This window comes from Gavia stellata, chromosome 28, assembly GCF_030936135.1.
Source record: "Gavia stellata isolate bGavSte3 chromosome 28, bGavSte3.hap2, whole genome shotgun sequence".
Taxonomy (NCBI): Eukaryota; Metazoa; Chordata; class Aves; order Gaviiformes; family Gaviidae; genus Gavia; species Gavia stellata.
Window position 1 is genome coordinate 649,802 of NC_082621.1, and position 15,000 is coordinate 664,801.

At 66.4% G+C, this 15,000-nt stretch overlaps 2 protein-coding genes across 5 annotated transcripts; both read left to right on the forward strand.

The window, feature by feature from the left end:
• The first annotated feature begins 3,414 nt into the window (after nucleotides 1-3,414).
• LOC132319477 (signal transducer and activator of transcription 5B) lies at nucleotides 3,415-9,108 on the forward strand. Of its 4 annotated transcripts, none has more exons than XM_059830360.1 (18): nucleotides 3,415-3,550; nucleotides 3,698-3,854; nucleotides 3,939-4,028; nucleotides 4,231-4,405; nucleotides 4,481-4,611; nucleotides 4,687-4,838; nucleotides 4,921-5,076; nucleotides 5,177-5,356; nucleotides 5,510-5,597; nucleotides 5,770-5,892; nucleotides 6,049-6,141; nucleotides 6,276-6,482; nucleotides 6,908-7,002; nucleotides 7,073-7,203; nucleotides 7,951-8,121; nucleotides 8,330-8,381; nucleotides 8,781-8,888; nucleotides 8,958-9,108. In XM_059830360.1, exons 1-18 carry the CDS (start codon nucleotides 3,423-3,425, stop codon nucleotides 9,082-9,084), a joined length of 2,364 nt encoding a protein of 787 aa, XP_059686343.1. In that variant the 5' UTR covers nucleotides 3,415-3,422; the 3' UTR covers nucleotides 9,085-9,108. The 4 variants fall into 4 exon arrangements, with proteins under 4 accessions (XP_059686343.1, XP_059686344.1, XP_059686346.1 ...); XM_059830361.1 differs by having other exon boundaries at nucleotides 7,951-8,106; XM_059830363.1 differs by lacking the exon at nucleotides 6,049-6,141 and having other exon boundaries at nucleotides 7,951-8,106.
• A 1,400-nt stretch (nucleotides 9,109-10,508) lies between these two features.
• On the forward strand, nucleotides 10,509-13,961 carry GHDC (GH3 domain containing). The gene is made up of 8 exons (XM_059830572.1): nucleotides 10,509-10,758; nucleotides 10,837-10,967; nucleotides 11,046-11,622; nucleotides 11,895-12,078; nucleotides 12,165-12,236; nucleotides 12,358-12,491; nucleotides 12,631-12,719; nucleotides 12,943-13,961. Exons 1-8 carry the CDS (start codon nucleotides 10,509-10,511, stop codon nucleotides 13,141-13,143), a joined length of 1,638 nt encoding a protein of 545 aa, XP_059686555.1. The 3' UTR covers nucleotides 13,144-13,961.
• The last annotated feature ends 1,039 nt before the right edge of the window (nucleotides 13,962-15,000 follow it).

The window sequence follows — 15,000 nt, forward strand, 5'->3', positions numbered from 1 at the left end:
GCCAGCACCAGGGATGGGGTGTCCTGCCCGCGGGGAGGTCCCCAGGGTGGCTGTGAGCGTCCTGCGACTGCGTGCAGCGAGCATCCTGTGAGCATCCGTGGCAGTGCGTGCGCCAGCCCCTGGGTGGGCGCTGCCCATGTTTGGGCTTTGTCGTGCCCGCAGCACGTGGGAAGGCGCCGCTGGCTGCCTCGCCCCATGAGGCATTTCCCTCCTTTTGTCTGCCTGCGGACGTGCTCTGGCTCTCCTGCAGCTCGTCACCTGGCACTGGCGCCAGCCCACTGCCGCAGCCGGGAGGTGCCACCGCTCCTGTCCCCAGGGCTGCCACTGCGGCTGTGGCCTGTCACATTGGGTCCCCTGGCTGCCCCCAGCCCCAGCGGTGCTGCCAGCCTCCCCCTGCCTGTCCTTTGCCCTGCTGCTGCCTCCGGCCTTCTAAGAGCCCTTTTTGGGTGGGTTTCGCCCATTTTGCGGCCAGTTTGGCAGTGCCTCCCCATGGGCAGCGGGGAGCAGGGCTGTCGGATGCAGAAGCAATGACCGCCAGTGTCTCCCCTCCCTCTGTGCTTCCCCTGCCCGTGCTGTCCCCGCAGGACTGGGGTCCCTCTCCATGGCACTTGTCCTGCCTCCAGGAAGCTGCTGCGTGTGCTGCTTCGCAGGCGATAAGTCACCGGTGAGCGTGTTGCTGTGGCTTGTTGAGTTGCTGCTGGTTAACCAAGCTGTGGTAGTGGGTGGGTTATAGCTCGCTGCCAGTAAGTAAATGCAAAGTAGCTTAAACCACTGCAATTATCTGTCTCTTGCAGTTGTTTGAGTGCGTGTGTGGCCGGCTGCTGCAGCACGGCTGACCTGTGGCGATGCGTGATGCTGCAGCAGTGCTGCTCGTCCCTGCCGGGGTGCAGGAGCCACAGCGAGCTCCGTGACTGGTGGGCTGGGGATGGTGCCGGCGGTGGGTCAACGCCATCGGGCTGGAGCAGGCACCAGCTGCCCGACCCTGGAGAGGTTTCCTGAGCCAGGCAGCTGCGGGGCCGGGACGATGCTCTGGTGGGGGGAGCGCGAGGAGGGACCCAGTCCCTGGGCATGGGGCAAAACCATTCCAAGGCTCCGAGGAGTTCCCTGCAAGCGACCGGGGCAGCCGACGGTGCCACCGAGGAGCATGGTGCTGGGCATGGAACAAGCCAGGGCACTGGCTGCCAGCAGCCAGCCAGGCGCAGGAGTGCAGGGCTACCTGGAAAGGCTGGTGCCTCCGGCTGTGGCTCTGGCTGCACGGTAGGATTGTGCTGCTGTACCTCTTGCCGAAGTGAGCTGTTGCCCCAGCCTTGCTGAGTCTCGTGGCTAGAAAGCCTCATTTGCTCTGGTAGGCGGCACTGGTGACTTGTGCCAGGGTGCCCTGCGGCTCTTGGGGAGGTTTGGTTTGTCAGTCTGTGGGTGAGACACGGGAGACAAAAATGAGGTGCTTGGAGAAACGCCTGCTGTTGCATTGGTGATGCCTATGGAGGTTGTGTCCAAGCCTGGCATGGGTATTATTTTTGGGGCGTGCTTATCCGCTGGGGTGGCGCAGCTCCGGGGACAGCCCTGCCTTCAGTTGGGGCACACGCTGGGTGAGCCATGCCGCCATCGGCTGCTGCACGGTCCCCTTGTAAAGGCTGATGTGATGCTGGCTTGCTTTCCGCCGGGTGACCCAGCAGCGATGCTCGCGCTCCTGCTCCCAGGCCAGCGCCAGCCAAATGTGTTGTCTACCGGCTCACCGCAGCAGCAGCCTGAGACTTGTTGCTTAACAACACACTGGAGTGGAATAGGAAGTGTTCTGTCACCGCGAGATGGGAAGAGATCACCATTTTCTCAGTAGGCAGGGCAGTGTTTGTTTGCTCTGTGTCCGTGTGGATGTTGCCACTGCTCTGGGAACTTCGGCTGTTTGTGGCATGGTGGCACCAGCGCAGCTGTGGCTTCTCTTCTCCGCTCTGCTGGGGCAGCGGCCCCGACCGATGCCCCTCACCAAGTGTCCGCAATTTCTAACTGCCAGCACGCGTCCTGCTGTCGGCCATCCCGCCTTCCCTTCCCCCCATCGCGTTTTTATGCCTCCCCAGGCCCCTCCTTGCCAGCAGGACTTCCAACTCTGTGATTTCTGTGAATGTGGAAATGTTCCTCCCTTTTTATAGGGGAAAAATTTGGTTTTAGCCAAGTCGCAGTTATTGTTCCTCTTCCTGCGCAGGGGGTGGGTGCACAGGGCTCGGGGGCTCTGGCTGCGGCTGCTCCACTTGGACCTGCTACCGCCGTTGCCCCCCGGTGTGCTCCCCCCACCCGCGCCCCTGCCCGCGGGACAGCACCAGCTGCTTTTGGAGCCCCTCGGGCCACCGATTATTTCTGAGGCTGGACAAAGCTTTTTGGGGAGAGAGGGAGGTGCAACCCCCACCGGCGTGGTCCCCGGCTCACTCTGCTTGTCACCAGCCGGTGCAGTAACTGGATCCTGTCCCTGCCACCCGGCCTTGGGATGCAGCCCGAGGCCTCGTGCCCCTGCCCGGCACCTCCACACGACACTAAATCCCAGGCGGTTTGGGTGTGAGTGTGTGTAAATGCTATTTATTGCTGCATCCTCGGCTCGGAGGGGCCACAAGCCCCCCAGGCCCTCCCTCATTGCTCACTATCACATCACCCTCAAAGACTCGACCACCAGGTTGTTTCTCCAGGCCCCACCAAGCTGCGGATGTAACTGCAGCAGGGGACCCTCTGGCTTTTTATAGATGCCGTCCCTGGCCATCTTTTCTCCCTGCCTGCTGTGGCTGCCGTGTGTGAGCCAGGGTGCTGGAGCTGCGTGGCAGGTGGGATCTGGCAGCACTTCTGCACAGAGCGAGAGCTGCCCCAGAGCTTGCTTTGAGAAGCTCCGTGCTCCGTCCAGCATCTCCTCCGCGGCACTGGTACAAGGGCACACGGCAGCCGACCCACCAGGAGCTGCTGTGCCACGTGGGCCCTCGGGGCCAGGGCTGCCCCTGCCCATCCGCCTGCCGGCACTGCCAGGCTGTGGGCAGGAGCTGCGGCGAGCACAGGGGGGGCCTCCGCTCTGCGTCACCCTGGATTTCTCGCCAGCCCTCCCCCTGGTCCCGTTTCCTCATTTGTGTGGCCAGCGATGGCTGTGATCCCATGGCGCAGCAAGGGGAAATGATTACCATGTGGAGAGGCAGCGCAGGGGCGTGTTCACAGCTCCAGACCCTCCCAGGGCCCTTTGTAGAAAAGAGGGGGTGACTCAGAGCCGGGGTCCCCTGGCCTGGCACACCCCTTCCTTTGGCAGCTGGAGGCGGCTCCTGCAGCACCGGAGAACCCGGAGGCTCCCGCAAAGGGCTTGCGGGGGTGGCTGGGTCTGGACCCCTGCCTGCGGCACAGCACTGGGCCCTGCTGCGGTGCCCTGATGAGCCCATCTCCCCGGCAGGTGCTGAGCCATGGCGGTGTGGATCCAGGCGCAGCAGCTCCAGGGCGAAGCCCTGCGGCAGATGCAGGCGCTCTATGGACAGCACTTTCCCATCGAGGTGCGGCACTACCTGTCGCAGTGGATTGAGAGCCAGGCATGGTAGGTCAGCAGGGTCCCCGTCCCCGTGGGGGATGCCAGGCTTGGCAGCACCCACCCCTGGGGTGCCAGCGGGTGCCCCCCTCTGCTGGGGAGCTCCATGCGGGGCCGGGGCTGCCCTGACGCCGCTGCTCTGCTCCGTGTGCGCAGGGACTCCATCGACCTTGACAACCCCCAGGAGAACGTGAAGGCAACGCAGCTGCTGGAGGGGCTGATCCAGGAGCTGCAGAAGAAGGCAGACCACCAAGTGGGTGAAGACGGCTTCCTGCTGAAGATCAAGCTGGGGCACTACGCCACACAGCTGCAGGCAAGTGGGTGGCTGCGGGCAGGGACTGCGGGGCTGGGGGGTGTCTCTGCCCCGTGCCTGGCTCAGGCTGTGCTCTCCCTGCAGAACACGTACGACCGGTGCCCCATGGAGCTGGTGCGCTGCATCCGGCACATCCTCTACCATGAGCAGCGGCTGGTGCGGGAGGCGAACAATGTGAGTGGGGCCATGGGGCATCTGTGTCGTGGGGGGTGAGGAAGCGGGTCCCACAAGGTGGGGGGATCCTCGGGGTCTCCAGCACAGGGGTCGTGGGGGCAGCCCTGATGCAGGGGTTACTCTGGGTCCCCACTGACCCCAGCAGCCAGGGGGATGGGGAGGGTCCCCTTGCCATGCTGAGCGCTCCCCATGCCCTGTGCAGAGTCCCTCGCCGGCCGGCTCCCTGGTGGACGCCATGTCCCAGAAGCACCTGCAGATCAACCAGACCTTTGAGGAGCTGCGGCTCATCACGCAGGACTCGGAGAACGAGCTCAAGAAGCTGCAGCAGACGCAGGAGTACTTCATCATCCAGTACCAGGAGAACATGCGCCTCCAAGGTGGGTGGGGGGCCGGGGGGTGACTGGGCCAGGGTGCTGCTGGTGCCTGCCCTAATGCCACATCATGTCCCCTAGCCCAGTTCTCCCAGCTCTCCCAGTTGGGCCCCCAGGAGCGCCTGTCGCGGGAGACGACGCTGCAGCAGAAGAAGGCGTCGCTGGAGGCCTGGCTGCACCGGGAGGCCCAGACACTACAGCAGTACCGTGTGGTGAGTGCCGCCGCCCCAGCCCCGTGCGGGCTGTGCCGCCGTCCACGCGCCCCGTAATGCTGTCCTGCCTCGCAGGACCTGGCTGAGAAGCACCAGAAGACACTGCAGCTGCTGCGCAAGCAGCAAACGACCATCCTGGATGACGAGCTGATCCAGTGGAAGCGTCGGCAGCAGCTGGCGGGGAACGGGGGCCCCCCCGAGGGCACCCTGGATGTGCTGCAGACCTGGTGAGTGCCAGCGCCAGCCATGCCTGGTGGGGTGGGACAGGGTGCTGAACCCCGGCACAGTGCTGAGCCCTGCTCCCCCCAGGTGCGAGAAGCTGGCAGAGATCATCTGGCAGAATCGGCAGCAGATCCGCCGGGCTGAGCACTTGTGCCAGCAGCTGCCGATCCCGGGCCCGGTGGAGGAGATGCTGTCGGAGCTGAACAGCACCATCACTGACATCATCTCTGCCCTGGTGACCAGGTAGAGGTGGGGGCCCAACTTGGCTGAGGCACCTGGCAGGGTGGGGGGGCTGGGTTGGGGCTGGTCTGCCTGCCTGCCCCTGATCCCCGTGCCCCCCCAGTACCTTCATCATCGAGAAGCAGCCCCCCCAGGTGCTGAAGACACAGACCAAGTTTGCAGCCACCGTGCGACTCCTGGTGGGGGGGAAGCTGAACGTGCACATGAACCCGCCCCAGGTGAAGGCCACCATCATCAGCGAGCAGCAAGCCAAGGCCCTGCTGAAGAACGAGAGCACCCGCAAGTAATGCCTGGGGGGCTGGGGGTGCGCTGCAGGGGGGCTGGGGCTGCCGAGGCAGTGGGGAGCAGGACCTGGAGCTGGGGGTGCGGGAGGGCTGCACCCTGCGCGGCCTCCCAGCCCTGGTGGTCCCCCTGACCCTGTGCATTCCTGCGGCAGCGAGAGCAGCGGGGAGATCCTCAACAACTGCTGCGTGATGGAGTATCACCAGGCCACGGGGACGCTCAGCGCCCACTTCCGCAACATGGTGAGCGCCGCTGGCTCCCCCCTCCCGACGCTCATGCCAACCCTCCTGTCCCCTCGTGTCCCCCTGTGTTGACCCCTCCTGTCCCCATCTGTGTTGCATCTGCCTTCTGTTCACCCAGTGTCCCCCCATGTCCCCATCTGTCCCCCCATGCTCACCCCTTGTGTCCCTGCAGTCCCTGAAGCGGATCAAGCGCTCGGACCGCCGTGGGGCTGAGTCAGTGACGGAGGAAAAGTTCACCATCCTCTTTGAGTCGCAGTTCAGTGTTGGTGGCAACGAGCTGGTCTTCCAGGTGAAGGTAAAGCCATCAGCCACATCCCCTCTGCAGGGTCCGGGTGAGCCACAGGCGCCGGGGCCACAGGGTGCCTGGGCAGGCCGGGGTGGCCCAGGGATGCCCATGGGTGATGCTCCCATGGTGCCTCACAGCCCATCCCGCTCTCCTTCCTCCTGGCAGACGCTGTCCCTGCCCGTGGTGGTGATCGTGCATGGGAGCCAGGACAACAACGCCACGGCCACTGTGCTCTGGGACAATGCGTTCGCTGAGCCTGTGAGTGCCAGCGCCATGGCAGGGCAGGACAGGCCCTGTCTGCGCCGGGGGGCTGCGGGAGTTGGGCTCAGTCTCCCGGCAGGGACATGCCAGCAGGCAGAGCTCGGTGCTGACCTTGCTCTGTGCTCCCCCAGGGCCGCGTGCCCTTCGCCGTGCCCGACAAGGTGCAGTGGCCGCAGCTCTGCGAGGCGCTCAACATGAAGTTCAAGGCGGAGGTGCAGAGCAGCCGCGGGCTGACCAAGGAGAACTTGGTCTTCCTGGCGCAGAAGCTCTTCAACAGCACCAGCTCTCACCTGGAGGACTACAGCAGCACCACGGTGTCCTGGTCCCAGTTCAACCGGGTGAGCGGGCTGGGCTCTGTGCCGGGCTCTGGGATGGGGGCTTTGCTACACCTGCAGTACCAGTGCTCGTGCTGGGGGGGCTGGATGGGGCACATCCCTCCCAAGGAGCTGTTTCTTGCTGGAGGGATGCAAAAACAAGACGGCTGTTGGCTTCAGCGGGGTGAGAGGTGTCGCCTTCCTCACTTGGAGGGACACGGGGTGCTGTAGGGCCCACAGACGGGGTCTGCATCCTTGGGGAGGTATTGCTGGTTCTCCCCCAGGGCTGTGCTGCCTGGCCGCGCTGCCCCGCACCTGGTTTGACAGCACTGGAGGCCATCCCGTGGTCTGGGTCCCCAAGTCTCTGCTGCTGCACCAAATGCTTGTGCTGTTTAACAATAGCTGTGAGGCTGGAGCCAGGAGGGCTCATTTTCTGGGGATTTCAACAGGAAAACCTGCCCGGGAGAAATTACACCTTCTGGCAGTGGTTTGATGGGGTTATGGAGGTGCTGAAGAAGCATCTGAAGCCGCACTGGAACGACGGGTAAGAGCCGTCCTGCCCTGTGCTGCCCGGCCCCTTGCCCACCTGGCCCTGACGCCCCTGCTCTGCCTAGGGCCATCCTGGGCTTCGTCAACAAGCAGCAGGCGCACGACCTGCTCATCAACAAGCCTGACGGGACCTTCCTGCTGCGGTTCAGCGACTCGGAGATCGGCGGCATCACCATTGCCTGGAAGTTTGACTCCTGTGAGTGCGAGCCGGCAGCCCCTGGCCCTGCTGTCCCTGGCCGCCGCCTGGGACTCGGCTGTCTCATGCCCGTGCGGCTGGTGCTGCTCCTCCGGCACCTCCTGTCTTGGCTGGGCACTGGCACCATCACCGCTGCGGCCAGGCACGCGGGAGCCTTCCTCGGGAAAGGGGCGAGCGCGGGAGCCTGCGGGAACACCTTGGCTGCCCTGCGGGGAGCGGCGCTGCTGTTGCTCACTGCAGCCGTGGCCACATCCAGCCTGAGTGCTGGTGTTGGCAGGGAGGAGGGACTGGGCTAAACCATCCGACCCAGCCACAGGGTCTTACTCATGGCTGCGTGAAATGCAGTGAAAACTGCGTGAAACTGCGGTGCTTCCTGGTGTAAGAGGTTTGCACAGGTTGCCTGAGCCTGTACAGAAAGTCTGCTCGTTACCGTTCTTCATGAGAGCGTCCTTCGGAGGCTCGCATGGCCAAGAAGCACTGCAAAGCCCCGCAGAGCCCCCCGCGGCTTGGGGGGACCTGCCCATCGTGTGCCTGGAGAAGGACAGACCTGCCTCGAATTTGCTGTGCCTCCTGGCTCGTCCTGTTTTCTGGAGACCTGCGTTTTATCCTCATGTGTTGCCGGGGGAGGGTTGCAGTGTGGAAAATGCCGTCTGACGTTCAATGTGATCTTGCAGCCCGCGGCTGGAGTGGGGCCGGGAGCCGCTGGCGGCTCTGGGCGTCACCGCGGTCCTCGCTCTTCTCTTCCAGCTGAGAGGATGTTCTGGAACCTGATGCCTTTCACCACCAGGGACTTCTCCATCCGATCCCTGGCCGACCGCCTTGGGGACCTCAGTTACCTCATCTACGTGTTCCCTGACCGGCCCAAAGACGAGGTCTTCTCCAAGTACTACACACCGGTTCTCTGTGAGTCCACGCCAGGTAGCGCTGCCCCTTCACCCTGCGTGTGTCCCTCTCCTTCATGCATCTGACCGGGGTGGAGCCAGGGCTCACAGCATCCCTCTGCCCCAGGGCCACATCCAGCCCCGCGGGGGTTCTGCAGCTGGCAGTACGTGAGCCCCCAGCCCTGACACAGGCTTGCGGCACGCGCCAGCAGCTCGGGGCTTTAGTGCTGCCTTCTTTCCTCTAGCTAAAGCCGTGGATGGATACGTGAAGCCACAGATCAAGCAAGTGGTGCCAGAGTAAGTCTGACCCTGGGCAGTCCCACGGGATTGTCACCAGCGAGCTGGATGGGGTGGCTGGCAGCCTGGGGCGTCTCTGCTCTTGGGCTCTGGCACCACCCCTGGCCACGTCGGTGCTGAGCTGGCGCTGGGGGCTGAGGAGCACGGGGCCCATGGCCGAGGCAGGGCTGTGCATTCCCTGGGAAGGTGGATGCTCCCCCTCACCATGCTGTCACCCAGGGGTCTGGGGACCCTGCAGATTGTCACTGTTTGTGGGTGTGGGGTTTGGGTCCCCTGCCAGCACCCCGCCAGCCTCAGGAGATGTCGGTCGAAGGTGGTGGGAATTCCCGGACTCTGACTTTACCCTTGGGGAGCCTATCCTGTCCCATGCCAGCACTCACCGGCCCCCCATCCGTACAGGTTTGTGAGTGCATCAGGCGATTCTGCCCCGGGAGGGGCCACCTACATGGACCAGGCTCCCTCACCTGCCGTCTGCTCCCAGCACCATTACAACATGTACGCCCAGAAGTAGGTATTGCATCCCCCGTCCCTGTCCCACTGCGGCCGTTCCCCCCACTCACCCCCTGCCTTCCACAGCCCTGACACCGTGCTGGACCCTGAGGGCGACTTCGACCTGGACGACACCATGGACGTGGCGAGGCACGTGGAGGAGCTGCTGCGGCGCCCCATGGACAGTCAGTGGATCCCCCACGCCCAGTCGTGACGGGCGGGTCCCTGGCCCCCTGCCCCTGGCCCCGGCGCTGTGGGGACTGTGCTGTGTTCGTGTCTCTGTGCAGGGGGGGGCGGCGGGTGGGCCCTGCCCCAGAGATTTGCTCTGTGCTGCCCCGAAACGCAGGCTGGCGTCCGGCTCTTTGGTATTTATGCCCTTGTATAAACGGCAGCGGATTTGTCGCATGGTTTTCCTGTATGTTCCTTTTAAGAGGCCCAGCTTCGGCTTTCCGCTTCTGCAAGCACTGGCCCTGAAGCCCCCCTGCTCCCCACCAAGGGGCTGCTTGGGGCGGGGGCCATCTGTCCGGCCTCAGGTTTGCTTTCGCAGTCGTCACTAAGAATGTACGTGTCGCCTTCTTGTTCTACCCCGTGGTTCTGTTCCCAGGGGGTGTGTGGGCACACCGGACTCTGGCATGGGGCAGAGGGGGGGTTGGCTGGGTCTCCCCCCTGGCCCCTGCTGGGGCTGTGCTCTGCGGCAGCGGGGTCCCCTCCTGGACCTCATCTCCTCTGGCCCCCCAAGGACACGGGAGCCCCTTCAGCTCCTGGTCTTGGCATCCCCCTCTGGAGCAGATGCAGTGTGAGGGAGGCAGGGCCCGAGGGCACCCAGCGAGGGTGGCTGGGCATTGCGGGCGGTTTGGGGGGAGCAGAGCCCTCTGCCCCCCCTCTCCCGCCTCTCCGCTCACCCTGGCCCAGAAGCTCTGGGGTCCTGGCCATCTTATTTTTCTACCACAGAGTAAATAAAGCACGGAATATTTTTGTATCACAAAAGCTCTGGGTTTCACGTGTGTCTTGGGGAGGAGGCAGGTCCCTGCCCTGCTGGGTTTGGGGGGGGGAGGGGGGGGAGAGGAGCCCCGTGGGCCAGGGGCTGTGGGGGACACGGGGTGACGCACAGCTGGCGAGTGGTGCCCCATGGCCAAGCCCAGGGTTGGGGTCCGTGTCCCCTCCCCGAGCGCTGGGGGCGACGAGCAGGGGGCCGGGCGTCCACCTCCACCCCCCCGGCAGAGCCTGGGCCGCTCCTGGGGGTGCCCGGGCAGGAGTGGGGCGGCCCGGGGGGCAGGGGACGTCATCCCCGGGGAAAAGCAAAGCAAACCAGGGTCGTTGCACAATTTCTTCTAAAAAGGAGCCTTCTCCTGCCGGGCGTGGGGAATGGCGGGGGTTGCTCTTGGGTTTTAATTGCGATTTAATTCTCCGCTGGGCGGGGGGGCCGGGGCGCGTCGGGATTTTTGTAAAAGGAGAAAATGAAAATAAAAGCGGAGCTGACGGCGGCGCCGGTCGCGGTCATTCTCCGTCATTTCTGCCGGAGGCGGAATAGCCGGGGGGGGCCGGGGCGGGGCCGCGGGCGAGGCGGGTCCCGGTGCCCGCGTCCCTGCCCGGGGGCGGCGGTCGCGCTGTGCCGGCAGCGGCGGTGCGCGCCCCGGGATGCTGCCCGCGGCGGTGGCCGTGGCGGTGGCGGTGGCGGTGGCCGTGGCGGTGGCCGTGGCCGTGGCCGTGGCCGTGGCCGTGGCCGTGGCGCGGCCCGCCGCCCCCCCGCTGCGGCACCGCCTGACCCGCTGGGCGCTGCGCCGCGCCGCGGGCTGGTACCGGCGGCGGCTGGAGCTGCTGGGCAGCGAGGTGCGGCCCTGCCAGGAGCGGCGGCTGCGGCGGCTGCTGCCCGCCGGCACGGCCCGCGGTGAGAGCGGGGCGGCGGGGCGGCGGGGCGGGGGGGCGGCCCGGGGAGCGCCCCCTCACCCCGCGCCCCTCTCGGCAGGCTCGGAGGCTTTCCGGGAGCGACACCCCCTGGAGCAGGGCTGCCCGGAGGGCGCGCCGGGGGGGCAGGGCCCCGCGCTGCGCCCCTGGGCTCTGCTCCGCAGCCGCTGGGGCACCGACCCCCCTCTGCAGGTACGGGGGCGGCGGGGCGGGGCGGGGAGCGCAGGCACCCCGCTCTGCCGCGCCTGACCCCCGCCTCTCCCCGCGCAGGGGTCCCTGCTCTACCTGGACACGCTCCGCGCCGCCTTCCCGCAGGCGCTGGCCGCCCGGGGCACGGCCCTGCTCTCCTGGGCGCCCGGCTGCCCCCGCGCCCCGGCGGGCTGGCCCCTGCCCACCCTGTACTGCACCCCGGCCGAGGCGGGCTCCCTGCCCTCGCGGGCCGCCGCGCTGCGGGTGCAGCTGCTCTTCGCCCTGCGGGAGCGTGCCTTGCACGTGCTGGAGGCCGGGCTGGCCGCCGAGCTGCACGACGCGCTGGCGGCCCTGCGCACCGGCTGGCCCGGGCTGGCTCAGGACCTGGCGCTGGGCAGGCTGAGCCCCCAGCCCGGCTTGCCCGAGGACGCGCGGGGCCGGCTGCAGGCGCTGCTGGCCCCTGACGCCGCCCGGGCGGCCGAGCTCCAGGCTGAGTGCGCCCGCGGCTTCGAGGGCATCGTGCAGCGCCTGTGGCCGCAGCTGGAGGTGGTGGTGGTGGGGACGGCGCACGGCGCAGAGCAGCTGTACTGCAACGCCCTCCGCCAGGCTGACTGCAAGGGGCTGCCATTCTACTGCCCCTTCTACCGGGCGGCGGGAGGTGAGTGTCCCTGGCACAGGGCTGTCCCCGTGGCCTGCCCCGGGTGCACGGGAGGAGCCGCTGCCGTACAGCAGCACAACCCCCCTCCACTCCCGCAGATGTGGGTGCACCTCTGTGCCACATCCCTCTCTGGAGAGACCTGCCTGCTCTCCCAAAACAGCTCTGTCCTGGCACTAGCTGAGAAGGGCCCCCTCGGAGGGGGGTGAGGCCATGTGGGCAGGGACGGGAGGATGAGGGGGGGTTCATGCTGACATGCGCTGCCCTCTGTCCAGCCCTGCTCGGCGTGAACCTGTGGCCAGAGGAGCCAGCGCCCCGATTCCTGCTGTGCCCCGACTGGGCTTTCTACGAGTTCCTGCCCTGCCCGGCCGAGGAGGAGCCGCGGACGGTGCTGCTGGGCGAGCTCTGGGAGGGACGCGAGTACGGGCTGGTCCTGACCGCCCGGCCTGGAGAGTACAGGTGCCTCCTTCCTCCTTCCTGGTCCAGGGGGGGCACCCACACCAGCCCCGGCACCAGCCCCCCTCACGGTCCCCCTGCCCGTACAGGTGCTGTGCCGGGGAGGTGCTGAGGGTGGCCGGCTTCCACAAACAGTGTCCCGTGGTGGAGCCTGTGCGCAGGTGAGGACACCACAGCCTCTGCCCCTCACCTCGGGTGGCCTCTGTGCTGGGCAGGGTCTGAGTGGGACAGTGCCGGTGGCACCCCTGGCATGGGGCACCCACCCCGACCCCCACATCGCAGGGAGAGCCAGGCCCTGAGTGTGCGGGGCGAAAGCATCCCCGAGGACCGGTTCTGCCGCAGCCTGTGCCGCGCCGTGGGCATGTGGCCGGGTGCTCGCCTGGTCGACTACATCTGCGTGGAGAGTGCCCTGCTGGGTGAGTCCCCCCTGCGAGCTGCCCGACCCCCCCCCAAAGTGCGGCCAGCACTGCCTGGGGCTCCGCCGGCCCTCTTGCGCCCGGCACGGCAGGGCTGGGGGCTATGGGCGGCTCTAACGTGCTCGCGGCACTGCTGCAGGCGCCTCTTCGGGGGCCTGTGCCCCCCACTACCAGGTATTCGTGGAGCTGCGGGGTCTGCGGGACCTGTCAGAGGGGCAGCGCTATAAGGTGAGCAGGCCCGGGGCAGGTCTCCGCAGGCAGGCGGGCTCCGCGGCCCCTGCGCCGCTGGGATGCTTTGCTGCGGGGGGGAGGCTGGGGGGCACGGGCATGGCCCGGCCCTGCCCGGGGAGCTGCAGCCGCGGACGGGCACTGGGTGCTGTGGGGGGCACCGGCTGCTCCACTGGGGAGGCGGGTGGCGGAGCGGCACGGGCAGCCTGCGCTCTCCCTGCAGCTGGACCAGTGTCTCCAGGAGGATTTCCCCATCTATAAGTCCTTCCGCTTCAAGGGCAGCATCGGGCCCCTGCGCCTGCACCTGGTGGGGGCTGGGGCCTTCGCCCGGCTGCGGGAGGCGCTGGGCTCCCCCGTCCCCATGCCCAGGGTCCTGCGGGAGGAGCGGCTGCTGCAGCTCATCCAGAGCACCGTCGTCTCCTAGGGCAGCCCGGGGATGCCGCAGCCCTCCTGCCCCTGGGGTTCGCCCGGCGTGCGCCCTACGGGGAGGGAGCAGGGCCGAGTCCTTGGCATGGGGCCGAGTCCCAGCCCCGGAGGGTTTGGCTGAGTGTAGTGGATGGAGCCAGCAAGCTCGACCGTGCCCCTGCTCCGCAGTGGCAGCAGCCGCTGGGCACTGGTTGGCACCCCACTTGGTGCTGCCCGCAGGACCTGCAGCACACCCCAGCCCTCCTCCTGGCCCTGGGCAGTCACCAGCAGACCTGGCCCTTCGCGTGGCTGTTCTGGGTGCAGGGTGGGACTGCGGGTGCTTGTGAGCATCACAGGGCAGCCGGGTCCTGCTGCCAGCAGCCATGACTTGCCCCGCTCTGCTCAGTGCCTTGGCAGTCCCCACGGGCAGCCGCAGCGGAGCAGGTACTCGTGCCTTTCCCGAGGGATGCCTCGGCCATCACAGCCTGTGGCCGGTGCGGGGGGGGACAGCGGAAACCTCCCCAGGAGCCACGAGGAGCAGCAGAGCCTCAGACCTGCGCAGGAGCTCAGCTCATCCCTGCGCTGAGCTCCGGGGCCCTGTGGCATTTTGTCCCTTGGCAGGGACACTGCAGGCAGGGTGCGGGGTGGCCGGTGGTGGCAGGTGCCGGCTGCCACGGAGCAGCCCCTCCGCTGGGCTCCGGTGCACGTCTGCTGGTTTAGGAAACAATAAGCTCCAGCAAGGGCTGCTTTTAATGTTTATAAATCCAGAAGCAAAATAAAGAAGGATTATCTCTCAAAAATAAATAAAGGGTAGCACTCTGGGATTGATTTTTTTATACTAATATTTTTAATCCTCATTAAAGAGATTTCTTGATGACAGCCCTGACTCTGCTCTGGGGGTTGAGAAGTTGCTGCTGTTGTTTCCTCCGGGGTCCTGGGGAAGGGGCAGCCATAAATATTTAACCAGTTCAGCGTCTGGCTGGGGCTCTGGGAGCATCGGGCTGTTTGTGCCTTTGAGGCACAGATGTACCAGGCAGGAGGGACTGGTCCTTTCCCCTCCTGCTTGTTAAGGTTTATTTTAAGGGCTGGTGAGCCATGGTGCTTGGGGAACCTGCTGTGCAGGCAGCTGCTGCCATGGTGGGGGCGAGCCAGGCCGCTGGCTGAGGACAATGTCTTGAACAAGGTCTGCACAAAGCATCATCCCCCCCCCAACACAGCCAAAACCCAAAACCTCCGTCAGGAATGGAAGCTGGGCTGAGGCCACTTCCTGCCATCCCTGCCGGGAAAAAAGCCTGAGGCAAAATTCCTGGTGCAAGTAGGGGAGAAGTGATGCCTGTGGCTGTGGGGGGGATGCCTGGGGGGGCCGTGAGCCTGGATTGCTGCCAGTGCGGCGAGGATGCTGGTGCTGGGCCAGCCGGCATCGGGTGTGCTGGTGCTGGCAGAGTACGGGCTGGAGTTTAGTGGGGAGAGGGGCCGGTGGTGGCTGGATAAAGGCTGGGGTGGTGAAGCCGGGTTCCGGGGGCTCCGGGGCAGCCATGCGCTGGCAGAGACCTGTGCAACTGGATCCGTCACAGAGACCCCAGTGGGGCTGCTGGTCCCGCTGCCTGTGCCATGCACGCCCCCCCCCAGGCGCCTGCAACCTGGGGCAGGTACAGCTGTCCCCAGAGGCCCTGCAGTGACCCGGCCCCCCAGCAAAAGCCTCCAGCCCGCTGCCCAGGAGAGCTGTGCTGGCCCAGGGGCTCTGGCTCAGCTCGGCGTGGCAGCGCCGGCTCTAGTTGCCCCCTGCCTGGACCCTGACCCCGCTGGAGGCTGCAGGCTTCGGGGGGGGGGGTGCCCCCCTGGGCAGGGCCAGGCTGCAGGGTGCAGGCTTGTTTCG

Excerpts from the sequence above, each read along its gene's own strand:
- LOC132319477 (XM_059830360.1), top strand. The coding sequence starts at position 3,423 with ATGGCGGTGTGGATCCAGGCGCAGCAGCTCCAGGGCGAAGCCCTGCGG. Across the intron at positions 4,029-4,230 it reads TGGTGCGGGAGGCGAACAAT|AGTCCCTCGCCGGCCGGCTC; the intron begins GTGAGTGGGGCC and ends TGCCCTGTGCAG. Across the intron at positions 4,406-4,480 it reads GGAGAACATGCGCCTCCAAG|CCCAGTTCTCCCAGCTCTCC; the intron begins GTGGGTGGGGGG and ends CATGTCCCCTAG.
- GHDC (XM_059830572.1), top strand. The coding sequence starts at position 10,509 with ATGCTGCCCGCGGCGGTGGCCGTGGCGGTGGCGGTGGCGGTGGCCGTG. Across the intron at positions 10,968-11,045 it reads GCACCGACCCCCCTCTGCAG|GGGTCCCTGCTCTACCTGGA; the intron begins GTACGGGGGCGG and ends CTCCCCGCGCAG. Across the intron at positions 11,623-11,894 it reads CTTCTACCGGGCGGCGGGAG|CCCTGCTCGGCGTGAACCTG; the intron begins GTGAGTGTCCCT and ends CCCTCTGTCCAG.